The following is a 26412-nucleotide window of genomic DNA, read 5'->3' as shown; positions in this document are numbered from 1 at the left end:
ATACACAACTGGGGTTAGGTTTGCTGAGGAGCATGAACTTTTTCTTTAGACCCAGCTGATTTATAGCTTTGCTTGTAAGCCATGTGAAACTTGATGGCTTCACGTGTTTTCCACTGACAGTCTGGTACATTTGGCTGAGTTTTGTTTTGAGTACTTGAAATTGTTCAAAATTTGAGGACAAGCAACCCCATGTGAACCTAAGCTGAAAAAAGACATTTGGGAAACCAAACAACTGAGTTTCACCCCATTCTATTTATTGGGTGAGAATTGTGTCAAGATTTTTCTAGTTCCACTATGTCTATAGATAATAGTGGATTTCATACTGCTCTGGAGTGTACTTTTTGAAAAAAGGTTTTTCAGGAGTTTGGAAATCTGTTTTAAAAAATGGGTTTAATTCATAGGATTATTTTTCCCTACAAAATTTGATATTAGGGATATATCTGAAGAGGTTTTTTTTTTTTTGTTTTTTGTTTTTTTTAAAGGTAGAGTGGCTTGTGTGGTGCATTGAATTAGTGCACACATGTATGGAGAGTTGCTGGCTTAGGCAATAAAAAAAGAGTATGTTCAGTTGTTTCCTTCTCATGTGTAGTAAACATTGGTTCACATAACTAAACTACATTGTGGTTGAGCATAGTTTCTAATCAAGGGCTTGATCCAAGGCCACAGATGGCAATGGGAATCTTCTCATTACTTCAGTGGGTTTCAGTTTGGGGTCCTAGTGAGGCCCATGTCTAAAGTATCAGTAGACATAGCTATATCCGGAGGTAGAAAGCCAGGGCTGCACTGGGACACTTGCGTGGCATCTTCCCACACTAAACGTGCTGCAGCTTCACTTACTTCTACTAGGCCTACTGAGTCTTAAAGTCATAGGGTCATGAGACTGTCTCAGCCAGTATTAGGCACTCCTGTGAAAATAGCAGCTTCCATCTAAATATCACTGGACTGTTTCTTTAATTTTTAGTTATTGTCCAGCAAGGTCACTTAAAATGCTCCTTTCATTGCATATTGCACTACTCACTACCAGAAGAGTCTGAAAGGGCTTCACTTTACCTTTTCTTTTCATACCTTTTGCACTTGCTTTCCACTTTGTTTTAGACTGACAAGCCTCAAATGCAGTGATAAAGTTGGGAAATGTGTCCCAACTACTGCATTAAATGTAATTGTTTGAAATATGGGATCACTTTGCCCCAAATGTGTTTCATCATCAGTTGTGTTGTGTGGATATTTTCTATGTTTTAGATTTTCCCTGTAACCTGCGATTCTGTCTTAGCCAGTAACTAATGGTCAATAGCTAGTCCATCCCCCTTGAAGACCAGATGGAATCATCAGCATGTGCAGGATACCTCCCACCTATGCAGGGTGAAGGAACTGTTCTGAGCACATAACAGCCATACTTAAAGTTTGGTACTGACTTCCCGTTTGCTTCTGGGTGCATTTCAAGGCAGTGGTGATAGTCTCTAATGTGGTACTTATCTATTTGTGAAACCACCTCTCACCTTATACCTGTGTCAAGGTTGTTAAAGTTAGCAGTGATTCTCTTGTTGCTGGTTCCAGAATAAAACTCCCCACAATTGGTAGCACAATTGGTGAGGACCCTCACTTCTATAGTCAGGAATGTAGCACACATAGTACTGCAAGGGCTTTAATTGTATTTATTTGGCATGATAGGGTACATTCTTCTCTCCATGTGTGCAGATCTCTTGCTAACACTAGGGTTACCATATTTCAACAATCAAAAAAGAGGACGGTGGGAGCCCCACCCTAGCCCCGCCCCTCCCACTTCCCGCCCCCTGACTGCCCCCCTCAGAACCCCCAACCCTCCCCCGCTCCTTGTCCCCTGACTGCCCCCTCCTGGGACCCCTGCCCCTAACTGCCCCCCAGGACCCCACCCCTACCTAAGCCTCCCTGCTCCTTGTCCCCTGACTGCCCCCTCCTGAGACCCCCCCCCCATCCTAACTGCCCCCCTAGGACCCTACCCCCTACCTGTCCCCTGACTGCCCAAAACCTTATCCACACCCCCGCCCCTGACAGCCCCCCCAAACTCCTGACCCATCCAACCTCCCTGCTCCCTGTCTCTTGACTGCCCCCTCCAGAACCCCCCTGCCCCTTCTCCGACCCCCTGGCCCCCTTACTCCCCCACGGAGCGCATAGCCCGGTTCCCACCCTTGCATAGTGTTGCTGAGCGGTGCGCTGGGCAGCAGGGGAGGGGGAGCAGGGGTAGGAGCTCCAGACTGCTGGAGGCCCGATGCGAATGGCCGGCGATCTGCGAATGCAGGGAGGGGGAGGGGGTAAGAGAGAGGAGGGGAGTGATCTGAAGCTGCAGGGGAGAGGAGGGGGGAAGCGGAGGAGGGGCTCTGGCTGCCGGAGCCCCGTGCGAGTGGCTCGATCCGGCTGGCTGCCCTGTCAGCCGTGCCGCGCTCTGCATTGGGGGGGGGGGGAGAGGGGGGAGAAATCTGGACATTTACAGCTATTTTTAAACTCAAAAAACTGGACATGTCCGGGAGAATCCGGACGAATGGTAACCCTAGCTAACACTAATAGGAATGACATACATGAGTCAAGAAGAGAATATATCTATTCACTCAGGAAAACGAACTCTGATTACTCCTGTTGATCCCTTTTGATTTGCAGTATTCTGAACAGCTTTTCTCACAGTGCCACTATTCTATACAGCTGTCTCTTGTTTGTTTTTTTGCACCAGGGTATGTACACCAGTGTAGCTACAGCGCTTCAAACCTAGGGTTACCATATTTCCACAATCAAAAAAGAGGACACTGGGGGGGGGGAGCCCTGCCCTAGCCCCGCCCCCACCCCGCCCCCATCCACTCCCTCCCACTTCCCACCCCCTGACTGCCCCCCTCAGAACCCCCAACCCCCCCTGCTTCTTGTCCCCTGACTGCCCCCTCCTGAGAACCCCCCACCCTAACTGCCCCCCTAGGAACCTACCTGTCCCTGGGTGGCAGGTTTGTAGAAATTTTGTGGTGCCCAGAACCTGCCCCCCCAGCTGCCTAAGGCTCTGGGAGGGGGGTTGGGTGGGGGGAGGAGGTCTGGGGTGCAGGTCCTGGGCTGAGGATTAGGGTGCAGGAGGGGTGCAGGCTCTGGGATAGAGTTTGGGTGCTGGGTGCAGGCTCTGGGCTGGGGCAGGGGGTGGGTGTTCAGGAGGGGGTGAGGGGTGCAGGCTCTGGGATGGAGTTTGGGGGTGGGAGGCGGTGCAAAGGGAGTGGGTGCAGGCTTTGGGAGGGAGTTTGCGGGCAGGAGGGGGTGTTTGGGAGGGGGTTTGGGGATAGGAGGGGGTGCAGGGGTGAGGGCTGTGGGTCTGAGGATGAGGGGTTCATGATGCAGGAGGGGGCTCAGGGATGGAGCAGAGGATTAGGGTGCAGGGGGATGAGGGTTGGGTCTGAGGATGAGGGGTTCATGATGCAGGAGGGGGCTCACGGATGGAGCAGAGGATTAGGGTGCAGGGGGATGAGGGTTGAGGCTGAGGATGAGGGGTTCATGATGCAGGAGGGGGCTCAGGGCTGGGGCAGAGGATTAGGGTGCGGGGGGATGAGGGCTGGGGCTGGGGATGAGGGGTTTGGGGCGTTGGAGAGGCTCAGGGCTAGGGTGAAAGGGCAGGGTAAGGGCAGCCTGCCTTGCCATTCGTGGATGGGGGGCACTAGGACCCTGGGGCAGCAGACAGCAGTTGCTGCCGGGAGCGTAGGAATGTGCTACTTGGGCAGCACAAGCAGGCAGGGGAGAGGCGCGTGCTGCTTTCTTCCGGGCAGGGACGGGGGGGACCCACGGGGTGGGGGGGGGGACGCATGGAGGGGGGTGGCAGGTGGAGGCCGGGGCCCGCTCCAGGCAGGGCCGGGGGAGAGATCCAGCTCCAAATATTGCTGGAGCAGGGCCCCCGGCCCTGGATATTGCTGGAGCTCGGGCACCACAAAAGAATATAACCCGCCGTCCCCCCAGCCCATATTCACACCCCCACCCCAAGACAGGCCCATCCAACCCTCCCCCTGCTCCCTGACTGCCCCCCGGGACTCCCCTTACCATGCCCATGCCGGTCAGATGCTGGCTCCACGTGTAGGCAAAACACGCTGCTGGTGGGGCTGTTTGTGTCGTTACACCGGGCTGCAGGCAGCAGGGGGGGAGCAGGGGAGGGGCTCTGGCTGCTGGAGGCCAATGGGAGCGGCTCTGTCAGGCCCAGCCACCCAGTCACCATGCCGCACTCTGCATGGAAGGGAGGGAGGGAGGGGAGAGGGAAAAATCCCGGACCTTTTAACCTTGTTACCAATTCCTCCTGGATGGCTATTTAAAGACGCAAAAGCCGGACATGTCCGGGGAAATACGGACGGATGGTAACCCTATTCAAACCCCACATCGTAGGTGCACTGCAATGGTAAGTTGGACCTTGCATCAAAGTGACTTGCTCTGCTAAAAAGCAACAGAGGGTCCTGTGGCACCTTTAAGACTAACAGAAGTATTGGGAGCATAAGCTTTCGTGGGTAAGAACCTCACTTCTTCAGATGCAAGTAATGGAAATCTCCAGAGGCAGGTATAAATCAGTGTGGAGATAACGAGGTTAGTTCAATCAGGGAGGGTGAGGTGCTCTGCTAGCAGTAGAGGTGTGAACACCAAGGGAGGAGAAACTGCTTCTGTAGTTGGATAGCCATTCACAGTCTTTGTTTAATCCTGATCTGATGGTGTCAAATTTGCAAATGAACTGGAGCTCAGCAGTTTCTCTTTGGAGTCTGGTCCTGAAGTTTTTTTGCTGTAAGATGGCTACCTTAACATCTGCTATTGTGTGGCCAGGGAGGTTAAAGTGTTCTCCTACAGGTTTTTGTATATTGCCATTCCTGATATCTGACTTGTGTCCATTTATCCTCTTGCGTAGTGACTGTCCAGTTTGGCCAATGTACATAGCAGAGGGGCATTGCTGGCACATGATGGCATATATAACATTGGTGGACGTGCAGGTGAATGAGCCGGTGATGTTGTAGCTGATCTGGTTAGGTCCTGTGATAGTGCTGCTGGTGTAGATATGTGGGCAGAGTTGGCATCGAGGTTTGTTGCATGGGTTGGTTCCTGAGTTAGAGTTGTTATGGTGCGGTGCGTGGTTGCTGGTGAGAATATGCTTAAGGTTGGCAGGTTGTCTGTGGGCGAGGACAGGCCTGCCTCCCAAGGTCTGTGAAAGTGAGGGGTCATTGTCCAGGATGGGTTGTAGATCACTGATGATGCGTTGGAGAGGTTTAAGCTGAGGGCTGTAGGTGATGGCCAGTGGAGTTCTGTTGGTTTCTTTTTTGGGCCTGTCTTGTAGCAGGAGGCTTCTGGGTACACGTCTGGCTCTGTTGATTTGTTCCTTTATTTCATTGTGTGGGTATCGTAGTTTTGAGAATGCTTGGTGAAGATCTTGTAGGTGTTGGTCTCTGTCTGAGGGGTTGGAGCAGATGCGGTTGTACCTCAGTGCTTGGCTGTAAACGATGGATCGTGTGGTGTGTCCGGGGTGGAAGCTGGAGGCATGAAGGTAGGCATAGCGGTCGGTGGGGGAATACAAGCTGTCAGGAACAGTATCCCTGATGATGACACAGCACAACTTATTGCCGAGCTCTGCGACTTTATCCTCACGCACAATTATTTCAAATTTGGTGACAATATATACCTCCAGACCAGTGGCACCGCTATGGGCACCCGCATGGCCCCACAATATGCCAACATCTTTATGGCTGACCTGGAACAACGCTTCCTCAGCTCTCGTCCACTCACGCCCCTTCTCTACCTACGCTACATTGATGACATCTTCATCATCTGGACCCATGGGAAGGAGACCCTGGAAGAATTCCACCATGATTTCAACAGCTTCCACCCCACCATCAACCTCAGCCTGGACCAATCTACACGGGAGGTCCACTTCCTGGACACCACAATACAAATAAGCAATGGCCACGTTAACACCACCCTATACCGAAAACCCACCGACCGCTATGCCTACCTTCATGCCTCCAGCTTCCACCCCGGACACACCACACGATCCATCGTTTACAGCCAAGCACTGAGGTACAACCGCATCTGCTCCAACCCCTCAGACAGAGACCAACACCTACAAGATCTTCACCAAGCATTCTCAAAACTACGATACCCACACAATGAAATAAAGGAACAAATCAACAGAGCCAGACGTGTACCCAGAAGCCTCCTGCTACAAGACAGGCCCAAAAAAGAAACCAACAGAACTCCACTGGCCATCACCTACAGCCCTCAGCTTAAACCTCTCCAACGCATCATCAGTGATCTACAACCCATCCTGGACAATGACCCCTCACTTTCACAGACCTTGGGAGGCAGGCCTGTCCTCGCCCACAGACAACCTGCCAACCTTAAGCATATTCTCACCAGCAACCACGCACCGCACCATAACAACTCTAACTCAGGAACCAACCCATGCAACAAACCTCGATGCCAACTCTGCCCACATATCTACACCAGCAGCACTATCACAGGACCTAACCAGATCAGCTACAACATCACCGGCTCATTCACCTGCACGTCCACCAATGTTATATATGCCATCATGTGCCAGCAATGCCCCTCTGCTATGTACATTGGCCAAACTGGACAGTCACTACGCAAGAGGATAAATGGACACAAGTCAGATATCAGGAATGGCAATATACAAAAACCTGTAGGAGAACACTTTAACCTCCCTGGCCACACAATAGCAGATGTTAAGGTAGCCATCTTACAGCAAAAAAACTTCAGGACCAGACTCCAAAGAGAAACTGCTGAGCTCCAGTTCATTTGCAAATTTGACACCATCAGATCAGGATTAAACAAAGACTGTGAATGGCTATCCAACTACAGAAGCAGTTTCTCCTCCCTTGGTGTTCACACCTCTACTGCTAGCAGAGCACCTCACCCTCCCTGATTGAACTAACCTCGTTATCTCCACACTGATTTATACCTGCCTCTGGAGATTTCCATTACTTGCATCTGAAGAAGTGAGGTTCTTACCCACGAAAGCTTATGCTCCCAATACTTCTGTTAGTCTTAAAGGTGCCACAGGACCCTCTGTTGCTTTTTACAGATTCAGACTAACACGGCTACCCCTCTGATACTTGCTCTGCTAACTTACTGGTGTGAATTGCACCAGTGCAATTCCTGTTTGTACTGTTGCAGTGTCTCTACATCATGGGCATTTGTATTAGTTACATTGTTGTAGTCATACTGGGTTGCTTTTTCATAACCTATATGAGCTCTTATTCTTGACCCTTTTTAGCATATGCGCCAATGAAAAATGTCTGAATGGGTCCCTTATTATTCATTATTTGCATTTCATTTGTGCCTGGGAACCCCGCTCCAAACATGGATCAGGGTCCCATTGTGCTAAACTCTGTGTGAACACCCAACCAAAAGGTAGTCCTTGTCCCAAAGAGCGTGTAATCTAAGTTGTCAGGGAGCATCTCTCTCACACTACTTGACAAGTTTACAAATTACTGAGCAGCATTGTGTGTGTGTGTGTGTGTGTGTGTGTGTGTGTGTGTGTGTGTGTGTGCGCGCATAGAATCATAGGACTGGAAGGGACCTTGAGAGGTCTTCTAGTCCAGTCCCCTGCACACATGGCATATAAGCTGATTGACTTTATTTCTGTCAACTTCTTTGTCTACACTGCATGTTTTTTCCCTCTTCCCTTCACTATATCCTTTTCCTCTCTTTCTATGTGTATGGTTTTATTTTGTTTCTTTTTAAAAATTCTTATATAACTAATATCTTAACTTCCTCTTATCCCAGGCTGAGAACTACTAATATACATGATTTGTTCACTAATTGGTTGCTTATCAGTTACTGTAAGAGTACTGTACCTACGTTAGGACCACACATTTATCAGACAAAAGAGCTGTTTGTTTGAATTGTTAGTTTTCAAAGGGCTGCTGTTATCGATTCCCAGAGTGTTTATTCAAAGAAAATGACTTTAGAATGACATTGATGGAGGAAATTATTCTACCTTATGGTGTTTTTGGACCTCATTTTTTTTAATGAGTATTTAGAGACATATGGTTTCATGGAAATACAGTCAAAAGAATAATTTATTCATAAGAGTTTTGGTATTAGGAACCAGTTCTTGTAATCCCTTTGTAAGTGTATAAAATGGGCTGGATAAAGGGAGGAATTGAATTGGCCACTGAGTGTTCTAAACAATCCAGGAATTTAATACAGTCACACAGGTCAGAACTTGTTAGCCGCATTATTTAAACTTGAAAAAAGGAACAGTTAATAAAAGCATGAACCTTTCAGGAAGCATAAATTATTATTGAAATAAGTGGCTGTTTGCACACACAGAAAGCAATGTCACCAGCTACCCACATACATAATACATGAGGGGTCGTGATGTTCTGCTTCACTGTTGCAACCAGAGCTAAAGGAGACTCCATGCATTCAAATACCCTTTAAAAACAAAACAAAACAAAACAAAAAAATGTAGCCTTAATTTCTGAAAAAGAAACTCTGCAGGATGCTAATCACTAATGTGGATTAAGGCACAGAATTTGTTAGAACTGGCCAAAAAATGAGAAAATGTTTCCCTTTTTTATCAATTTTTTTCAAAAAAATTGGATTTTTTTCAAGCAGCTCTAGAATTCATATTTTAAAATACTTCCTGTGATAGGTACTTTTTATTCCCTTTATAGAAAACCCCTGTAGAGCAGAATAGAGATTAAGGGCTCTGTAGAAATTGCTGAAAAAAACCTATCAGCCCAAATTGACCCGTCCCATGGGCAAAAACCTGTGGGAGAGGTCTGGGCCAGGCGAGGAAATCTCTGCAAGGATCCCTGCACAGCGTGTTCCCTAATTTTGTTGGTGGGGTAGGATTTATGGGGAACAGGCTGTGGGACTCACCCATACAGTTTGCACACCCCTGGGTGATGGATGGATGTTTTCAGAGGTTTGCTACAGGCTGGAGTTAAGATTGTCTGGATGACTGTAACTGTGCTATTAATGAAATAAGAACATTTGCTACTTCCTTTGTCCCAAACCATAATACTTTTCAAGGTAGATAATGTTCTTTAAAGTTTGGAACCATTAGTAGAAGCAACAGAATTTTCTGTTTCTGAATTTTCATGAATATTATTCACCTTGAAAATTAATTATAGATATAGCAAAGGAAGTAGCTTATGCTCATATTTAATTTTCTAGCATAAACAACATTGATTTCCTATTTCATAAATATGTCATAATTATTTCTTCGGAATAGCTCTTGTAGGAGAAGCTGGTAGAGAATTCAAACCCACTGCATTTATCATCTGTTTTTCTGAACAGTGTTCATTATTTTGTGACATTTTAGACTTTATCTATTTTTCTTTGTTTACTGGCGTAATTCTCTTTACTAGTACTTCCCGTGATAGTAGCCATTCCTGATAAGTCTCAGCTGTTCACACCCAGCTTATCCACATTGTATCCTTGCCCTAAATTGTACAAAACATTTGTGTATATGACTTTCTCACTTAATTTGCGTTAAAATTTGGTATTTTGAGAAAGAAAGGTGGGGGAATTGGCAAAACTCATGTGTTCTCCTTCAAGGATTTGGGGAAATACTGGATGCATAACTTAGTTAGCATGGAAGAGATTTCTGGTATCCCCCACTCCATTCCCCACCCCATCTCAGATTTTAAAGGGCTGTTCAAAAAGGGATTGGACATTTGTAGAGATAACAAAAATATTAAAAGTTACAGTTGCTAGTGCTAACAAGTTTTGAAACAGGCTTCATATTTCAGTGATTAAGCCAATCTCTGACTACTGGTGATTAGAAGGTTTCTTCAATCTTCCTCAGCAACATCTGGTACTGACCTCTGATGGAGATGGGTTATTGAACTGGATGGGCCTTGGGTCTGCTCCATTATGGCAGTTTCTATTGTCTTCTTGGTATTTGTTTTTGAGATCCTAAACTCTCTGCATTAGTAACAGGAGTACTTGTGGCACCTTAGAGACTAACAAATTTATTAGAGCATAAGCTTTCGTGGGCTACAACCCACTTCTTCGGATGCATTAGGCACATTTTCAGTGCTCAGTAGACAATAACAGCAACAATAATAAGCTAGACAACTTTTGAGTGTGTTTGGCTACTATAGAAATGGAAGGGAAATATCATTCTGCTAACAGACCCCTTGTGTTGCCTCACAACTTCTTGGAATTGCTGAAACAAGCAAACATAATTGGAGCTGTGGCTACACTAGAGAAGGTTTGCTGGCATAGTAGCAAACCCTCCTAGTGTAGATGCAACAAACAAGTACTTTTGCTGGTATAGCATATCTCTGTTCCCTGAGTGAAATAAACTATACAGGCAAAAGAACTTTTATGTTGGTATAAGTGTAGCTACACTAGTGGGGTTTGCTGGGATAGGAATGTCACAAAAAATTTGTACCTGTAACTGACATTGCTATATTGAGAAAAGTTTCTAGGGCAGATTTGGCCTGTGTGTGAAATCCCCTGGTGACTGCATGTGGGAGATTCTGTGCTGTGCCTCTATTATCATTAGGGCCCTACCAAATTCACGGTCCATTTTGGTCATTTCATGGTCATAGGATTTTTAAAATGGTAATTTTCATGATTTCAGCTATTTAAATCTGAAATTTCATAGTGTTGTAACTATAGGGATCCTGACCCCAAAAAAAGTTGTGGAGGGGTCGCAAGGTTATTGTAGGGGGGGTTGTGGTATTGGACAAGCAGAGGTCATCCAGTCTAATCACATGGCACTAACTAAGGCTCTGATCCTGCAAAGACTTACGTGCCCAGTTGTGATTAGTCACACTGAAGTCAACTCACATGACTATTCACAGTGTGTAAAGATAAGTATGTGTGTAAGTTTCTCAGGACTGCGGTATACTGAAGAACATTTTATAAACAATCTCTTATCTAATATAAAGGCCTGACAATGCATAGGAGTTCATAGGAAGATGGAGCCAGGAAAAACTGAAAAACTGTCGGCCTGTTGTGGTGTCTCCGTCTTCTCTTCAAGTTACAAGTCTGGAGTTTTCAGTCTCCTTCCAGGAAATGAATGAGGTTCATAGCCCAGAAAGAGCTTAGTCATTTCTGTCAGAGAGAAATATTTGTTTTGTTCTTTTATTGTTTTGGACAGAGGAAGGGATTCAGGTGCAGTAAGAACAAAAGGATTTATTTAATGTTTAAAACAGATTGTTTGGCTCAGATTTTTATCACCCAAACACAGTGTTTTGGCAGCAGAATCAAGATCTGATGCAAAACAAGGTCTAGCTGGCAAATCCCCTCCCCAACACCACCTTTTTTTGCAGCATCTAGGCCTTTATTAAACCACTGCCATACTGTTATGCTTAGAAATGGTTGAAATCTTTCATTCAGACCTTGAAGGGGAGGGGGAATAGTTCTTTAATGAAAAATGGCCTTTTCTCAAAACTGAAAACTTTTCCAAAAAGCTTTTGCCTTTTCAGATCTTTCCATTTTTTAATTTAAACTTTCCCTAGTCTTGTCTTTCTCTCTCTCTCTCTCTCTCCTTTTTGCAACTGAATGCAATCGAATGAATGATGCCCAAGTTTGTTTGTTTTTTTGTCCCACCTACTTTTTCATTTTTCTTTCTCTTTTCATTTTTCCTTTTGCCAGTCTGTAAATTTTCAAAACTTCCTCAAGTTCTGCCCATGCTGCTGTCACTTTGTGAGAGTTTTGGAGTGAACCTTTGAGCACTGAGCAGTCAGAATTTGACCCTTGGTATGGAAGCAGATTATCTTTCAGCTTTTAAGAAGCCATGAAAATCCAGGATTATTAAACCTATTAAAATATACTGATAAAACAGGATCGTGCCCATTTAAGCATGATTATTTTTCAAGGCAGAAAAAAAAATAGACTAGAGGTGGCCATGTAGGGTGACCAGACAGCAAGTGTGAAAAATCGGGGTGGGGGGGTAATAGGAGACTTATATAAGAAAAAAACCCAAAAATCGGGACTGTCCCTATAAAATCAGGACATCTGGTCACCCTATGGCCATGGCCATTCTCAAGTCCTCTGAGATGTGCTTAGATGATATGGGGTGGAAAGACTCATTTCCTCTTTGTTCTGGGCAGTATTTGTTGTCGTCCCTAACTTTTCACAAGTGATTAGTTAATCAATTCCGAGCAGAGCCGGCTCTGGCTTTTTTGCCGCCCCAGGCAAAAAAGCCTCCGACCGCCCCCCCCCCCCCGTGGGGGGGGGGGAGGGCGGCCGGAGCCCTGGGGGGAGGGCGGCGAGCCCCGGCGGGGGCTCCACTCTCCCCCCGGCGGCCGGGGGGAGGGCGCCGGGTTGGGGGGGGAGGGCGGCCAGAGCGCCGGGGGGAGGGCGGCGAGCCCGGCCGTGGCCCCGCTCTCCCCGGCGGCCGGAGCGCCGCGCCGCCCCCCTCCAGGTGCCGCCCCAAGCACAAGCTTGGTGGGCTGGTGCCTGGAGCCGGCCCTGATTCCGAGTACCTAGATTTTTGAGGACTTTTAAAGGAGCTCAGTATTGTGGAAAATCAGGCACAAGGTGTCTCGGGGTGGATCACCCAAAAGTTGGGACACCCAAGTGCAATGGTCACTTTTGAAAACTCCCACACAAATAGTAGTAACTACCTAGTTTACCTTAAACTTAACGTAAGGGATGATTTTTTTTATATTTCATTTTTCCTCCCCCTCGTGCAATTATAGTGGGCTGAGTTTTTGTTACAGAGCCAGGTGCGTTGTTCAAAGTGTTTTCTTTAAGTGGTAGAGCATGATTAATGTTGAGCCAGTCATGCAGTTTGACCGGACGAATTATCATGTGATTTTCAAGTAATAAGTACCTTATAATATAAAACATATTTTTGTATGTCTTGAAGATACAAATAAATAAGTTACCACAATGCCTATGGTAAGTTATAAAAGGTGTCTTCATAGGGCAAGGGACTATTCACTGTATTGATGGTAGAATCTGTCACATGCTCAATTTTGAGCCACTGTAGTTGTCTGTTGTTACAGTGATTGCACTGGTTGATTCAGCAATATTCTTGGGTAATATAATTATTTGCTTCTTTGACCAGCTACCCTGTCTCTCTCTTTTGAGTCATCTTTCTGTCACTCTATTTGTTGTAACTATTGTGGTGGGGCATAAATTTTACAAACCTCTGCTGCTCTTTGTTAATGGATTATTTACACTCACATACGCACGCACACACACACAAAGACCAATCACAGATCACACCTTTCCATTGTCATTGGTGGAACGGTAACATATTCTAAATGACTGTGCAAATTGAGCAGAATCATAGAACTGGAAGGGACCTCGAGAGGTCATCTAGTCCTGTCTCCTGCATTCATGGCAGGACTAAGTATTATCTAGACCATTCCTGACAGGTGTTTGTCCAACCTGCTCTTAAAAATCTCCAATGATGGAGATTCCCCAACCTCCCTAGGCAATTTATTCCAGTGCTTAACCACCCTGACAGGAAGGTTTTCTGAATGTCCAACCTGAACCTCCCTTGCTGCAATTTAAGCCCATTGCTTCTTGTGCTATCCTCGGAGGTTAAGAAAAACAATTTTTCTTCCTCCTCCTTGTAACAACCTTTTACATACTTGAAAACTGTTATCCTGTCCCCTCTCAGTCTTCTCTTTTCCAGACTAAACAAACCCAGTTTTTTTTCAATCTTTCCTCATAGGTCATGTTTTCTAGACCTTTAATCATTTTTGTTGCTCTTCTCTGGACTCTCTCCAATTTGTCCACATTCTTCCTGAAATGTGGTGCCCAGAACTGGACACAATACTCCAGTTGAGGCCTAATCAGCGTGGAGTAGAGCGGAAGAATTACTTCTTGTGTCTTGCTTATAACACTCCTGCTAATACATCTGTAACGATGCTGGTTCTGGCGGGACCCAACTGAGAGTGCCAATTCAGGACAAATTGCTTAAACAGGGCAGTTACAGCCCAAGGCTGGGGTTTTTCCACCTCTAAGGCAAACCAAACCAGCCAGACTAAGAGGACTTTGGTCTCACCCCACTGGCTAACCACAAGTCACACAAGCAATTCCCTTAGACACTCCAGTTTCCCAGTATCACCACCAGTGCCACTCGTTATGGGGACAAATGATTATGAAAACCAATACCCCAGTAAAAGAAACAAGGTTCTCTCAATCCCAAAGGACCAAGCCCCAGACCCAGGTCAATATACAAATTAGATTTTACTCACAAATCACGCTGTTGCCAGTTCTTTAGAATCTAAAATCTAAAGGTTTATTCATAAAAGGAAAAAGATATAGATGAGAGTTAAAATTGGTTAAATGGAATTGATTACATACAGTAATGGCAAAGTTCTTGGTTCAGGCTTGTAGCAGTGATGAAATAAACTGCAGGTTTAAATCAAGTCTCTGGAGTACATCCCCAGCTGGGATGGGTCATTCAGTCCTTTGTGTAGAGCTTCCATTTGTAGCAAAGTCCCTCCAGAGGTAAGAAGCAGGATTGAAGACCAGATGGAGACGAGGCATCAGCCTTTTTATAGTCTTTTCCAGGTATAAGAACACCTCTTTGTTCTTAGGGTATGTCTACACTACGGGATTAATCCGAATTTATATAATTCGAATTTTGGAAACAGATTGTATAAAGTCGAATGTATGCGGCCACACTAAGCACATTAATTCGGCGGTGTGCGTCCATGTACCGGGGCTAGCGTCGATTTCCGGAGTGTTGCACTGTGGGTAGCTATCCCATAGTTCCCGCAGTCTCCTCCGCCCATTGGAATTCTGGGTTGAGATCCCAATGCCTGATGGGGCCAAAAACATTGTCGCGGGTGGTTCTGGGTACATCCTCTCCCCTCTCCAGGGAAGCAACGGCAGACAACCGTTTCGCGCCTTTTTCCTGGGTGAACAGTGCAGACGCCATACCACGGCAAGCATGGAGCCTGCTCAGCTCAAGACAGCAGTCACGAACATTGTAAACACTTCGCGCATTATCGTGCAGTTTATGCTGAACCAGAACCTGCAAAACCAGGCGGCGAGGAGTAGGCTACGGCAGCGCGGCGGCGAGAGTGATGAGGACATGGACATGGAATTCTATCAAACCGTGGGCCCCGGTGCTTTGGAGATCATGCTGTTAATGGGGCAGGTTATAGCCGTGGAACGCCGATTCTGGGCTCGGGAAACAAGCACAGACTGGTGGGACCGCATAGTGTTGCAGGTGTGGGATGATTCCCAGTTGCTGCGAAACTTTCGCATGCGTAAGGGCACTTTCATGGAACTTTGTGACTTGCTTTCCCCTGCCCTGAAGCGCCAGAATACCAAGATGAGAGCAGCCCTCACAGTTGAGAAGCGAGTGGCGATAGCCCTGTGGAAGCTTGCAACGCCAGACAGCTACCGGTCAGTCGGGAATCAATTTGGAGAGGGCAAGTCTACTGTGGGGGCTGCTGTGATGCAAGTAGCTAAAGCAATCACTGAGCTGCTGCTACGAAAGGTAGTGACTCTGGGAAATGTGCAGGTCATAGTGGATGGCTTTGCTGCAATGGGATTCCCTAACTGTGGTGGGGTGATAGATGGAACCCATATCCCTATCTTGGCACCGGAGCACCAGGGTACCCAGTACATAAACCGCAAGGGGTACTTTTCAATGGTGCTGCAAGCACTTGTGGATCACAAGGGACGTTTCACCAACATCAACGTGGGCTGGCTGGGAAGGGTTCATGACGCTTGCGTCTTCAGGAACACTACTCTGTTTAAACGGCTGCAACAAGGGACTTACTTCCCAGACCAGAAAATAACCGTTGGGGATGTTGAAATGCCTATAGTTATCCTTGGGGACCCAGCCTACCCCTTAATGCCATGGCTCATGAAGCCATACACAGGCAGCCTGGACAGGAGTCAGGAGCTGTTCAACTGCAGGCTGAGCAAGTGCAGAATGGTGGTAGAATGTGCATTTGGCCGTTTAAAAGGTCGCTGGCACTCGTTACTGACTCGGTCAGACCTCAGCCAAACCAATATCCCCATTGTTATTGCTGCTTGCTGTGTGCTCCACAATCTCTGTGAGAGTAAGGGGGAGACCTTTATGGTGGGGTGGGAGGCTGAGGCAAATCGCCTGGCTGCTGATTATGCGCAGCCAGACACCAGGGCAATTAGAAGATCACACCAGGAAGCGCTGCGCATCAGAGAAGCTTTGAAAACCAGTTTCATGACTGGCCAGGCTACGGTGTGAAAGTTCTGTTTTTTGAAAACCCGCCCCCTTGATTGACTCATTCCCTGTAAGCAAACCACCCTCCCCCCTTAAATCACAGCTTGCTTTTAAAGGAAATAAAGTCACTATCATTTAAAAATCATGTATTCGTTATTAATTGATTATAAACATAGGGAGAGAACCGACAAGGTAACCCGGATGAGGTTTGGGAGGAGAATAGGAGGGAAGTAAAAGGCCACTGAAAAAATTCAATATAATGACAGCCTTTTGGTTGGGCTGTCCACTGGGGTGGAGTGGGAGGGTGCACGGAGCCTCCCCCCCTGCATTCTTACACGTCTGGGTGAGGAGGCTATGGAACATGGTGAGGGGGGAGGGAGGTTATACAGCGGCTGCAGCGGCACTCTGTTATCCTGCTGCCGTTCCTGAAGCTCCACCAGACGCCAGAGCATGTCCGTTTGATCACGCAGCAGCCCCAGCGTTGCAGCCTGCCACCTCTCATCTCGAGCGTCCCTCATGACCTCACGTTCACTGGCATCTTTCCTGTACTTAGATACCATGTCCTTCCACTCATTCAAATGAGCTCTTTCATTGCGGGTGCATTCCATTATTTCCGAGAACATCTCGTCTCGCGTCCTCTTTCTCCACCGCCTTATCTGAGATAGCCTTCGGGACGGAGGAGGGAGGCTTGAAAAATTTGCAGCTGCTGGAGGGATGGAAAAAAGGAGAGAAGTTTTAAAAAAGATACATTTTACAGAACAATGCTTATACTCTTTCACGGTGAAAAATACTATTCACATTACATAGCACATGTGATTTCAGTACAAGGTCGCATTTTCCATCTTAATATTGAGTGCCTGTGGCTTTGGTGTTAGAGATCACAGACGCAGGTCCGGGCAACAGAATTCGGCTTGCATGCGGCCATGGTAAGCCATTGTCTTTCGGCTTCTGCGCCCTCCTTTCCCACATACCAAGCAAAGCCCGTTGACTGCTGCGGTTTTCCTGTTAACCTTCAGCAGCAGAAAACAAACTAAACCCCCCCATCCAATTCTCTGGGATGATCGCTGTACCCCTCCCCCCACCGCGTGGCTGGTATCAGGGAAGATCCCTGCTAGCCAAAGGTGAAAAGCTCAGCGCCTATTCCCCCCCTCCCCCCAACGCTTGGCTAACTGCAGGGAAGGATTTCTTTTCAGCCACAGGCAAACAGCCCAGTAGGAACGGCCACCTCTGTCCCCTTAATTAAATTCCCGTATTTCAACCAGGTTACCATGAGCGATATCACTCTCCTGAGGATTACACAGCGAGATAAAGAACAGATGTTGCTTGAATGCCAGCAAACACTGGGACCATACGCTGCCAGGCTTTGTCATGCAATGATACCAGATTACTTGCTACTAGCATGGCGTGGTCAAGTGTCCTACCATGGAGGACGGAATAAGGCTGCACTGCCCAGAAACCTTGTGGAAAGGCTTTTGGAGTACCTCCAGGAGAGCTTCATGGAGATGTCCCTGGAGGATTTCTGCTCCATCCCCAGACACGTTAACAGACTTTTCCAGTAGCTGTACTGGCCGCGAATGCATCTCAAGTCCTCAGGGCAAATTAATCATTAAAAAACGCTTGCTTTTAAACCATGTTTTATATTTTAAAAGGTAAACTCACCTGAGGTCCCTTCCATGGGGTCATGGTCTTGGGTACTGGCTTGGGAGGCTTGGGAGGGTACTTCAGTGAGGCTGAGAAAAAGATCCTGGCTGTTGGGGAGAATGTAGGGCTGTGTGCTCTCCGCAAGATCGTCGTCCTCCTCTTCCTCTCCTCCTCCTCTTCCCCATCTGCAGAATCCTCAGGTGTGGCTGTTGAGATTACCCCCACCTCGGAATCCACGGTCAGAGGTGGGGTAGTGGTGGCGGCCCCCCCTAGAATTGCATGCAGCTCAGCGTAGAAGCGGCATGTCTGCGGCTCTGACCCAGAGCGACCGTTTGCCTCCTTTGTTTTCTGATAGGCTTGTCTGAGCTCCTTGACTTTCACACGGCACTACTCTGAGTCCCTATTGTGGCCTCTCTCCATCATGCCCTTGGAGATTTTTTCAAAAGTTTTGGCATTTTGTCTTTTCGAACGAAGTTCTGCTAGCACTGAATCCTCTCCCCATATAGCGATCAGATCCAGTACCTCCCGTACGGTCCATGCTGGTGCTCTTTTTCGATTATCGGCCTGCATGGTTATCTGTGCTGATGAGCTCTCTGTGGTCACCTGTGCTCTCCTGTGCTGGGCAAACAGGAAATGAAATTCAAATGTACACGGGGCTTTTCCTGTCTACCTGGCCAGTGCATCCGAGTTCAGATTGCTGTCCAGAGCGGTCACAATGGTGCACTGTGGGATAGCTCCCGGAGGCCAATACCATCGAATTGCGGCCACACTAACCCTAATTCGAAATGACAATATCGATTTTGGCGCTACTCCGCTCGTCGGGGAGGAGTACAGAAATCGATTTTAAGAGCCCTTTATTTCGAAATAAATGGCTTCGTTGTGTGGATGGGTGTAGGGTTAATTCGATTTAACGCTGCTAAATTCGAATTAAACTCATAGTGTAGATCAGGCCTTACTGTGGAAAATTACAGCAAAATGGAGTCTGGAGTCACATGGGCAAGTCCCTGCATACTTTGCTGAGTTGCAAGGCGTATCTGCCTTCTCTCAATGGGTCAATTGTATAGCTGATGGTCCTTAATGGGCCATCAAGCAGGCTAGGCAGAGCTAACACCAACTTGTCTGGGATGTTTCCCAGAAGCATAGCATAAGTTTGAAATACAGACAATATAGAGCCAATATTCATAACTTCAGCTACAAAATTGATACACACATATAGACAGCATAATTATAACCAGCAAACCATAACCTTGTCTTAGACACCTCATTTGACCCCTTTTATACAAGATGTGGTGCCACTACAGGACTTTGGTTGCAACCATGTTCTATATAGTCCGAGTTCAAATCAATAACGTCACAACATCCCAGAATGATGATCGCTTTTTTTGCAACAGCGTTACATTGTTGACTCATATTTAGTTTGTGGTCCACTATAACCCCCAGATCCCTTTCCGCAGTACTCCTTCCTAGGCAGTCATTTCCCATTTTGTATGTGTGCAACTGATTGTTCCTTTCTAAGTGGAGTACTTTGCATTTGTCCTTATTGAATTTCATCCTATTTATTTCAGAAAAATGGATATACTTGATGAGATAATGTTGAAATTGAATTGTATAAACCAGTGGGTCCAAAATGAGATTTTTGTTCCTTCGGACTTTGATGATTGTTGTTATGAGGACTATAGACTGACTAAATTGAAATATCAAACATATTAATAGTTCTAGCTGTTCATTTAACTCCGTGTTGAAATCAGAATGCAAGATGCTGGTCAGAGGAAAATATTTTGAGGAGTTTGCAGGCATAGGTGCAGTCTCCTTTGATTGAAGGTTCACAATTGATCAGTTCAATCTGTAGTCTTGGATTCCTTGCTCTGCTGAGCTCTCTGTGAGTAGAGCTTTCATAGAATCATAGAATATCAGGGTTGGAAGGGACCTCAGGAGGTCATCTAGTCCAATCCCCAGACAAATTTTTGTCCCAGATCCTTAAATGCCCCCCTCAAGGATTGAGCTCACAACCCTGGGTTTAGCAGGCCAATGCTCAAACCACTGAGCTATTCCTCCCTGCCGCCCTACCATCTCCAGTTGTATAGGACACGCAGTCCCACCCTGTTGGATGAAGACCTGGCCTCAGTTATTCATGCCTTCTTCACCTCTCGTCTAGACTACAGCAATATGCTATACCTGGGCATGAAACCTTCAGCAGTTAGGAAACATCAACTAGTACAACATGTTGCAGCATGTCTCCTCAACAACACATGCTACTGTGAGCACATCACACCTGTCCTCTACTCTCTACACTGGCTTCCCATAGAATTTTGAATCAAGTTCAGGGTCTCTCAGTCCTTATCTTTAAAGTGCTCCATGGCTTGGCCCAGCATACCAGTTAAAGCTCTAGGATGAAGACTGTGATCGTCAGCTTCACTCCTCTGGCATAATGGAACTCTCAAGAATAAGAGTAAAGCTCATCTGTGCCAGAGACCGAAACTTCTTCAGGCCGAGACTGCGGAATGAACTCCCTCCCTCACAAACCTCACCACTTCCTGCTCCCAGTGCAAGGCATATTGGTTTGATCTTGCCCTCCCCCCGCAAACACATAGCAACAGGTATATGTAACCAAAACCAAAACCAACCTACCAGTATCTCCACTACACATGCTTCTCCCTCTGGGTAGAGGATCAGAGAACAACCAGCATGTGACAGATGTGTAGTCACATTGCTGGAAGGAACTCAGATACTACAGTTATAGGTGCACTCTAAAAACCTGTGTAGAACAGAATGGAAGAAAAATCTGAGCTGCAGGCCCACTTTTTATTTATTTATTTATTTGCTGCCCGAGCATTTTCTTTATGAAGTGTGAGGGTAGGACGTGACAGAAAGAGACTCAGTCCATCTTGTTCACTGTTATCTTTTAAGCTTCACCCTCCATTGACCTTGATGTTTACATGTTAAAAAGCAGAGAACAAAGAGGCAGGTGAGAGGAAAAACAGGCAGGTGAAGCCACCATGTTGAAAAGAGAAATGAAAGAAATGCATCCTGTACATTTTACCTGCATGTCTGCATCATTAAGAATCTTTTGCTGTACTTATAAACAGCCTTACTGGATAAATCACATGCCTTGTAAAGAAACTGCTTTAGATTCTTGGTCCCAGCTGTGGCTGTTTTGTGCTGTTGAGGCAACGCAAAGCAGCTGGAAAGCTGCCTTGTTCTTTATAAGTTGTAGCATAGTAGAGCCTAGAGGGCCCAGTTAGCAATCAGGGCCCCGTTGTGCTAGGTGCTGTACACAGAGAGAGTTGAGATGTAGAAAATACAGACTCCTAGCATTTTCTTTAACTTTTGGAATAAGTGGATCTTTGGACTATATGTATTTTGTATTTGCACCGACTTTAAAAAGATTTATATGATGCTTACTAACAAATAAACATATGTGTTTTTTAGAGTCTAATCGCAAAGAAACGCTGCTTCATCTCACAGTAAGATTGGGCTTGGTTAAACTCTCGCAATTCCTGTTATCTCAGCCTGGTGGGCCATTGGCATTAGCTTTACCTAATGAAGCTGGAGCAACACCATTAGATTTGGCTTCACAGAATGGACACTCCAGACTTGTTGAAATCTTCATGAAGTGAGTGTAATGGCCTATTACCTCTATTAAACTATTAGCCATTAAAACTGAAGAGCAAAATGTTTATTTCAAAACAGTTTAAACTGAATGTTTATTTCTGTTCTGTTGGTTGTTGTCAGCGTTGTGGTTTTAGGTGTGAAACCTTGTATTTCTTGTTAAAAATAAGGTTTCATATATGTCTTCCATTCTAGGTGTGTGGCAAAATTGGTAACATTTTAAACAGTAATATAATGGCAAACATACGAATCTAAATTTGGTTTAAACTCTGGCTTGATTAGATAAATACATGAGGGATTTATTTTATTTGTCCTTTTTGGAGTAAATAGTTTAGGTTTGGCATCTGACTTAAGTCTGTTGCTTTAAGAATTAATATTTTAAAAATATCACTGTTTATTTTGGATTTGTGGGACCTCAACACAAAATTGTACAGTAGCATGTAGTTATTTTTCTATGGTTATCTGAGTGTTTATAACCTTTAATATACTTTTCTAGTCTGAAAAGTGATGTAGAAATGGCACATTTTTTTACTCCTCTGAGCTGCTCCTTCTGTATAGTCAGAGTTAAATCTGCTTAATTTAATGACAAAAATATATTTTTACTATTGTTAGTCCTGCGGTACCAATGTGGCAAAAAGGAGGGAGTTGTGTTTTATTCATTTTTGTGCATCAGCAAAATTGTTTACTAAGTCCCAATTACAGGTTTTGGTGGGGAAAAGTGTGTTATAAAAATCTATTATTCGTAGAAATGCTTCATGAAATGGGAAGGTAAATTGAAAACCGCTTTTTGAGTAACTTTAAACATTCATCCCCCTGTAGTGTTTGCAGCCCAATTCAAGCATTGCTACACTGGTCTAGCGCTAGTGCACCAGAACTAGAAAACGAAAGCGACTGCTCTCAAAAGTGCAAGTTTATTTTCATTGTCCAAGTTTTGGAGATGCAAAGGAGCAGTGAAAAAGTACACACACTGTTTAAATGGTGAAAATCAAAGTAACTTTTTACAGGTTTTTGTTTTAATAATCTAAAGTGCTGACAGGAACCAGGGCAAGGAAATTTGTTTTAAAAAGTACAATTGAACCCCACTTTTACCAAGGTCTTGGAGGACTCTGAAACATCTGTAAGACAGAGTTTTGGATAAATGAAGGAGCTGAGTATCAACCCAGGCAGGGCTAAGTTTCTGGAGTTGCCAGGGAGCTTCATCTCTGACCAGTAACTTGCAGGACTGAAGCTTCCAGGGACCTTAATTATCTGAAGTTTTAGATGTATGGCGTTTAGGACCTCCATTGTATTTGTAATTGTCCTGCACTACCAAATAATCATATTCCACCATCAGAAAGTCCCCATTAGAAATGAAAAGCCACAAGTGAACAGAAAATAAATACATGCAAGAATTCAGTTACATTTTTGTTTTGGAATGGAGCTCTTTTGTTTATGGCTCTGCACAACATACAGTTGGTGTGAGTATTATGCCTACTTTAATTTGCATGAGAAAATGACTTACAAAGCTGGTACAGTACATTTTGTTATGAATGTCTCATTTGTTTGTAACATCCAAACAGTGCAGCGCTCCCTTGAGACACTGTCTGTTTTTCACTGTAATCGGCTAGTAAGCCTGCCAGTTCCTTCACGCTACTATATATGGCAACATTAACAGGAAAAGGTACTATTTCTATTTTACAATAGTAGGGAAAACTAGATGTTGTTTAGTGTTGCTGTTTTATTTTGCTGCCATTATTCCTAATGTAACCATTTTTTCATCTTGATGGCTTGAAACAACAGAATTTTCTTATGGTGAATGGATTCACTGGTAACTATTTGTTTGCCCAGATATGTTTTTCATGGATGTTTTATATTTTCTGCCTTAGATATTTTTTTTTGTACAGTGTTAGAATTTTGAAGTGCTGTGCACCAATGACAACAGAAAGTTCTCTGTGTTGATATTTTCATTAAACCTGTGCACAGAGCATATGTTTTGATTTAAATAGTGTGTTGTTTCAGTTTTCAGGGCAGTCATTCGTTTGACATTTCTAGAGCTGAGATCAGTGAGTGTGCTTTCCTACAGTTTGTTCATTCATCAGGAACTCTGACACTGACATTTAATCACACCGCAGAACGTTTGCTGGAGTCTGACATTAAGCTCTTCAGGAAATACTTCTGGGATAGAACCTTTCTTTACAAGGTAGGTGCCAAATTAGCAGAATGCATAGAAACATATATTTTTTTTGACAATTTGCACCATTTGCTATTCATACTCAATATGTTTTTTTTTTTGGGTAGCACTCTTTCTTAGGGTATGTCTACACTACGAGGGTAGTTCGATTTCACTTAAATCGAATATGTGGAATCGATATTGCAAAGTCGAACTTGTGTGTCCACACTAAGGACAGTAATTCGACTTTGTGAGTCCACACTAACGGGGAAAGCGTCGACATTGGAAGCGGTGCACTGTGGGCAGCTATCCCACAGTTCCCGCCGTCCCCGCTGCCCATTGGAATTCTGGGTCGAGCCGCCAATGCCTTCTGGGTAAAAAAAAAGGGTTGAGGGTGCTTTTGGGTAATTGTCGTCATCCGTCCGTCACTACCGCCCTCCCTCCCTCCCTGAAAGCGCCGGCGGGAAATCAGTTTGCGCACTTTTCCGGTCAGTGACAGCGCGGACGCCACAGCACTGCGAGCATGGATCCCGCTGCGACCGTCGCTGCAGTTGTGGCCTTTGTCAACGCCTCGCAGGTTATCATCCACCTTTACCAGAGGCAGATGCAGATAAACCAGGCGAGGAGGCTACGGCACCGCGGTGAGGGCCTGAAGTCTGAGAGTAGCACAGGCCTGTCAGAAAGCACGGGACACAGCGCCGAGGACATCACGGTGACAATGGGTCATGTGGATGTTGTGGAACGGCGATTCTGGGCACGGGAAACAAGCACGGACTGGTGGGACCGCATAGTGCTGCAGGTCTGGGACGAATCCCAGTGGCTGCGAAACTTTCGCATGCGGAAGGGGACTTTCCTTGAACTTTGTGAGTTGCTGTCCCCTGCCCTGAAGCGCAATGACACCCGGATGCGAGCAGCCCTGACTGTCCAGAAACGAGTGGCCATAGCCCTCTGGAAGCTTGCAACGCCGGACAGCTACCGGTCAGTCGCGAACCACTTTGGCGTGGGCAAATCTACCGTGGGGGTTGTTGTGATGCAAGTAGCCAAGGCAATCGTCAAGGTACTGCTCTCAAAGGTAGTGACCCTGGGAAACGTGGAGGTCATCATAGATGGCTTCGCCGCGATGGGATTCCCAAACTGCGGTGGGGCTATAGATGGAACTCACATCCCTATCCTGGGACCGCAGCACCAGGCCAGCCAGTACATTAACAGAAAGGGCTACTTTTCAATGGTGCTGCAAGCACTGGTGGACCATCGGGGACGTTTTACAAACATCAACGTCGGATGGCCGGGCAAGGTTCATGACGCTCGCGTCTTCAGGAACTCTGGTCTGTTTAGACGGCTGCAGGAAGGTATTTACTTCCCGGACCACAAAATAACTCTTGGGGATGTGGAGATGCCTACAGTGATCCTTGGGGACCCAGCCTACCCGCTAATGCCCTGGCTCATGAAGCCCTATACTGGCGCCCTGGACACTGAAAAAGAACTGTTCAACTACCGGCTGAGCAAGTGCAGAATGGTGGTGGAGTGTGCTTTTGGCCGTCTCAAGGGGAGATGGAGAAGCTTACTGACTCGCTGTGATCTCAGTGAAACCAATATCCCCATTGTTATAGCAGCTTGCTGTGTGCTCCACAATCTCTGTGAGAGCAAGGGGGAGACCTTTATGGCGGGGTGGGAGGTTGAGGCAAATAGCCTGGCATCTGATTACGCCCAGCCAGACAGCCGGGCGATTAGAAGAGCCCAGCGGGACGCGCTGTGCATCCGGGAGGCTTTGAAAGCAAGGTTCCAGAGTGAGCAGGGTAACCAGTGACTTTTAAGTTTCTGTACAGAGAAGCTGAACCTGCCCCCGTTTCTTTACCCAGTTAATGTTGACTATCCTCTCCAGTTACATACCCCCTTCACCTCCTTCCAAAAAAATAAATTCAGTTTTATTTTCTTAATGAACACCGTTGTCTTTATTACTGTTTTCGAGGGAATGTTTTAAACCTGGGACGCAGACTGTGGTGGGGAGCGGGTGTAGTGTACTGATGCAAATGATCCTTCTAAACTCCAGGAATGACAGGATTCGCAGGGGCGGACTGGTTGTTTCAACGGAGCCTGCCAGCCCTCCTGAGCGGGACTGCGTGTATGTGGGGGCTATGTGACTTTATGGCAGGGGGAGGAGGGTTACAGATCCCCTGCTGCGTGGCTCTGTGATCCAGGACAAGGACCGCTGCATAAGATCTGTAACTGCCCTCCCCCGCCACAAAGTCACAGAGCAACCCCCCCACCCTCCACGCACAGAACATGAAAACCACCTCCCAGACTGACCAGGGTAACTAGTCACTGCACTGTGTATGTGCCCTGCTGCTGGACCTGCCCCCGCCTCTGTACCCTGCTAAAGGTGACTGTCCTGTCCAATTACCAAGCCCCTTCCCCCCCTTCAGACAGACTCTCCTCCAAAAGAACATGATTGAAACAGTAATGAACAGAAACATATTTTTTATTAACAACCACACATGAAACTGGGGGGTGAAACTTGGACAGGGGCTTGGGTGAGGCGGGCAGGAAAGGACTTTTCAAATTTTGGGGAATGAGAGCCTTCTGGTACTTGAGCAATCTGCAGGGGTGGAGTGAGAGTTTTCACGGACTCTGCCGCCCCTCCTTCTTTGGACTTTGGGCGAGGGGGGTATGGGACTTGGTGGCGGGGGAGGGCGGTTACTGATAGACTGCAGCGGGGCTCTGTCCTCCTGCCTCCGTTCCTGCAGAACATCAACAAGGCGCCGGAGCGTGTCCGTTTGCTCCCTCATAAGTCCAAGCAGCTTCTGAGTCGCCTGCTGGTCTTCCTGCCGCCACCTCTCCTCACGTTCCATGTGTGTCCGGTGCATTTGGGACAAATTCTCCC

The 26412-nt window shown here is 46.3% G+C and overlaps 1 protein-coding gene across 1 annotated transcript in view; it reads left to right on the top strand.

Moving 5' to 3' along the window:
• Positions 1 to 26412, top strand: part of LOC135879846 (rho guanine nucleotide exchange factor 28-like) — a 49293-nt gene that overhangs the window by 5746 nt on the left and 17135 nt on the right. The window contains exons 3-4 of the mRNA XM_065405886.1: positions 21203 to 21386; positions 23381 to 23561. Of these exons, the coding sequence (XP_065261958.1) occupies positions 21203 to 21386; positions 23381 to 23561 (365 nt within the window). The remainder of the gene's footprint in view (positions 1 to 21202; positions 21387 to 23380; positions 23562 to 26412) is intronic.

Source organism: Emys orbicularis, chromosome 6, assembly GCF_028017835.1.
Source record: "Emys orbicularis isolate rEmyOrb1 chromosome 6, rEmyOrb1.hap1, whole genome shotgun sequence".
Lineage (NCBI taxonomy): Eukaryota > Metazoa > Chordata > Testudines > Emydidae > Emys > Emys orbicularis.
The sequence above is the reverse complement of the archived record's forward strand: the minus strand, read 5'-3'. Positions and strand labels throughout refer to the sequence as shown.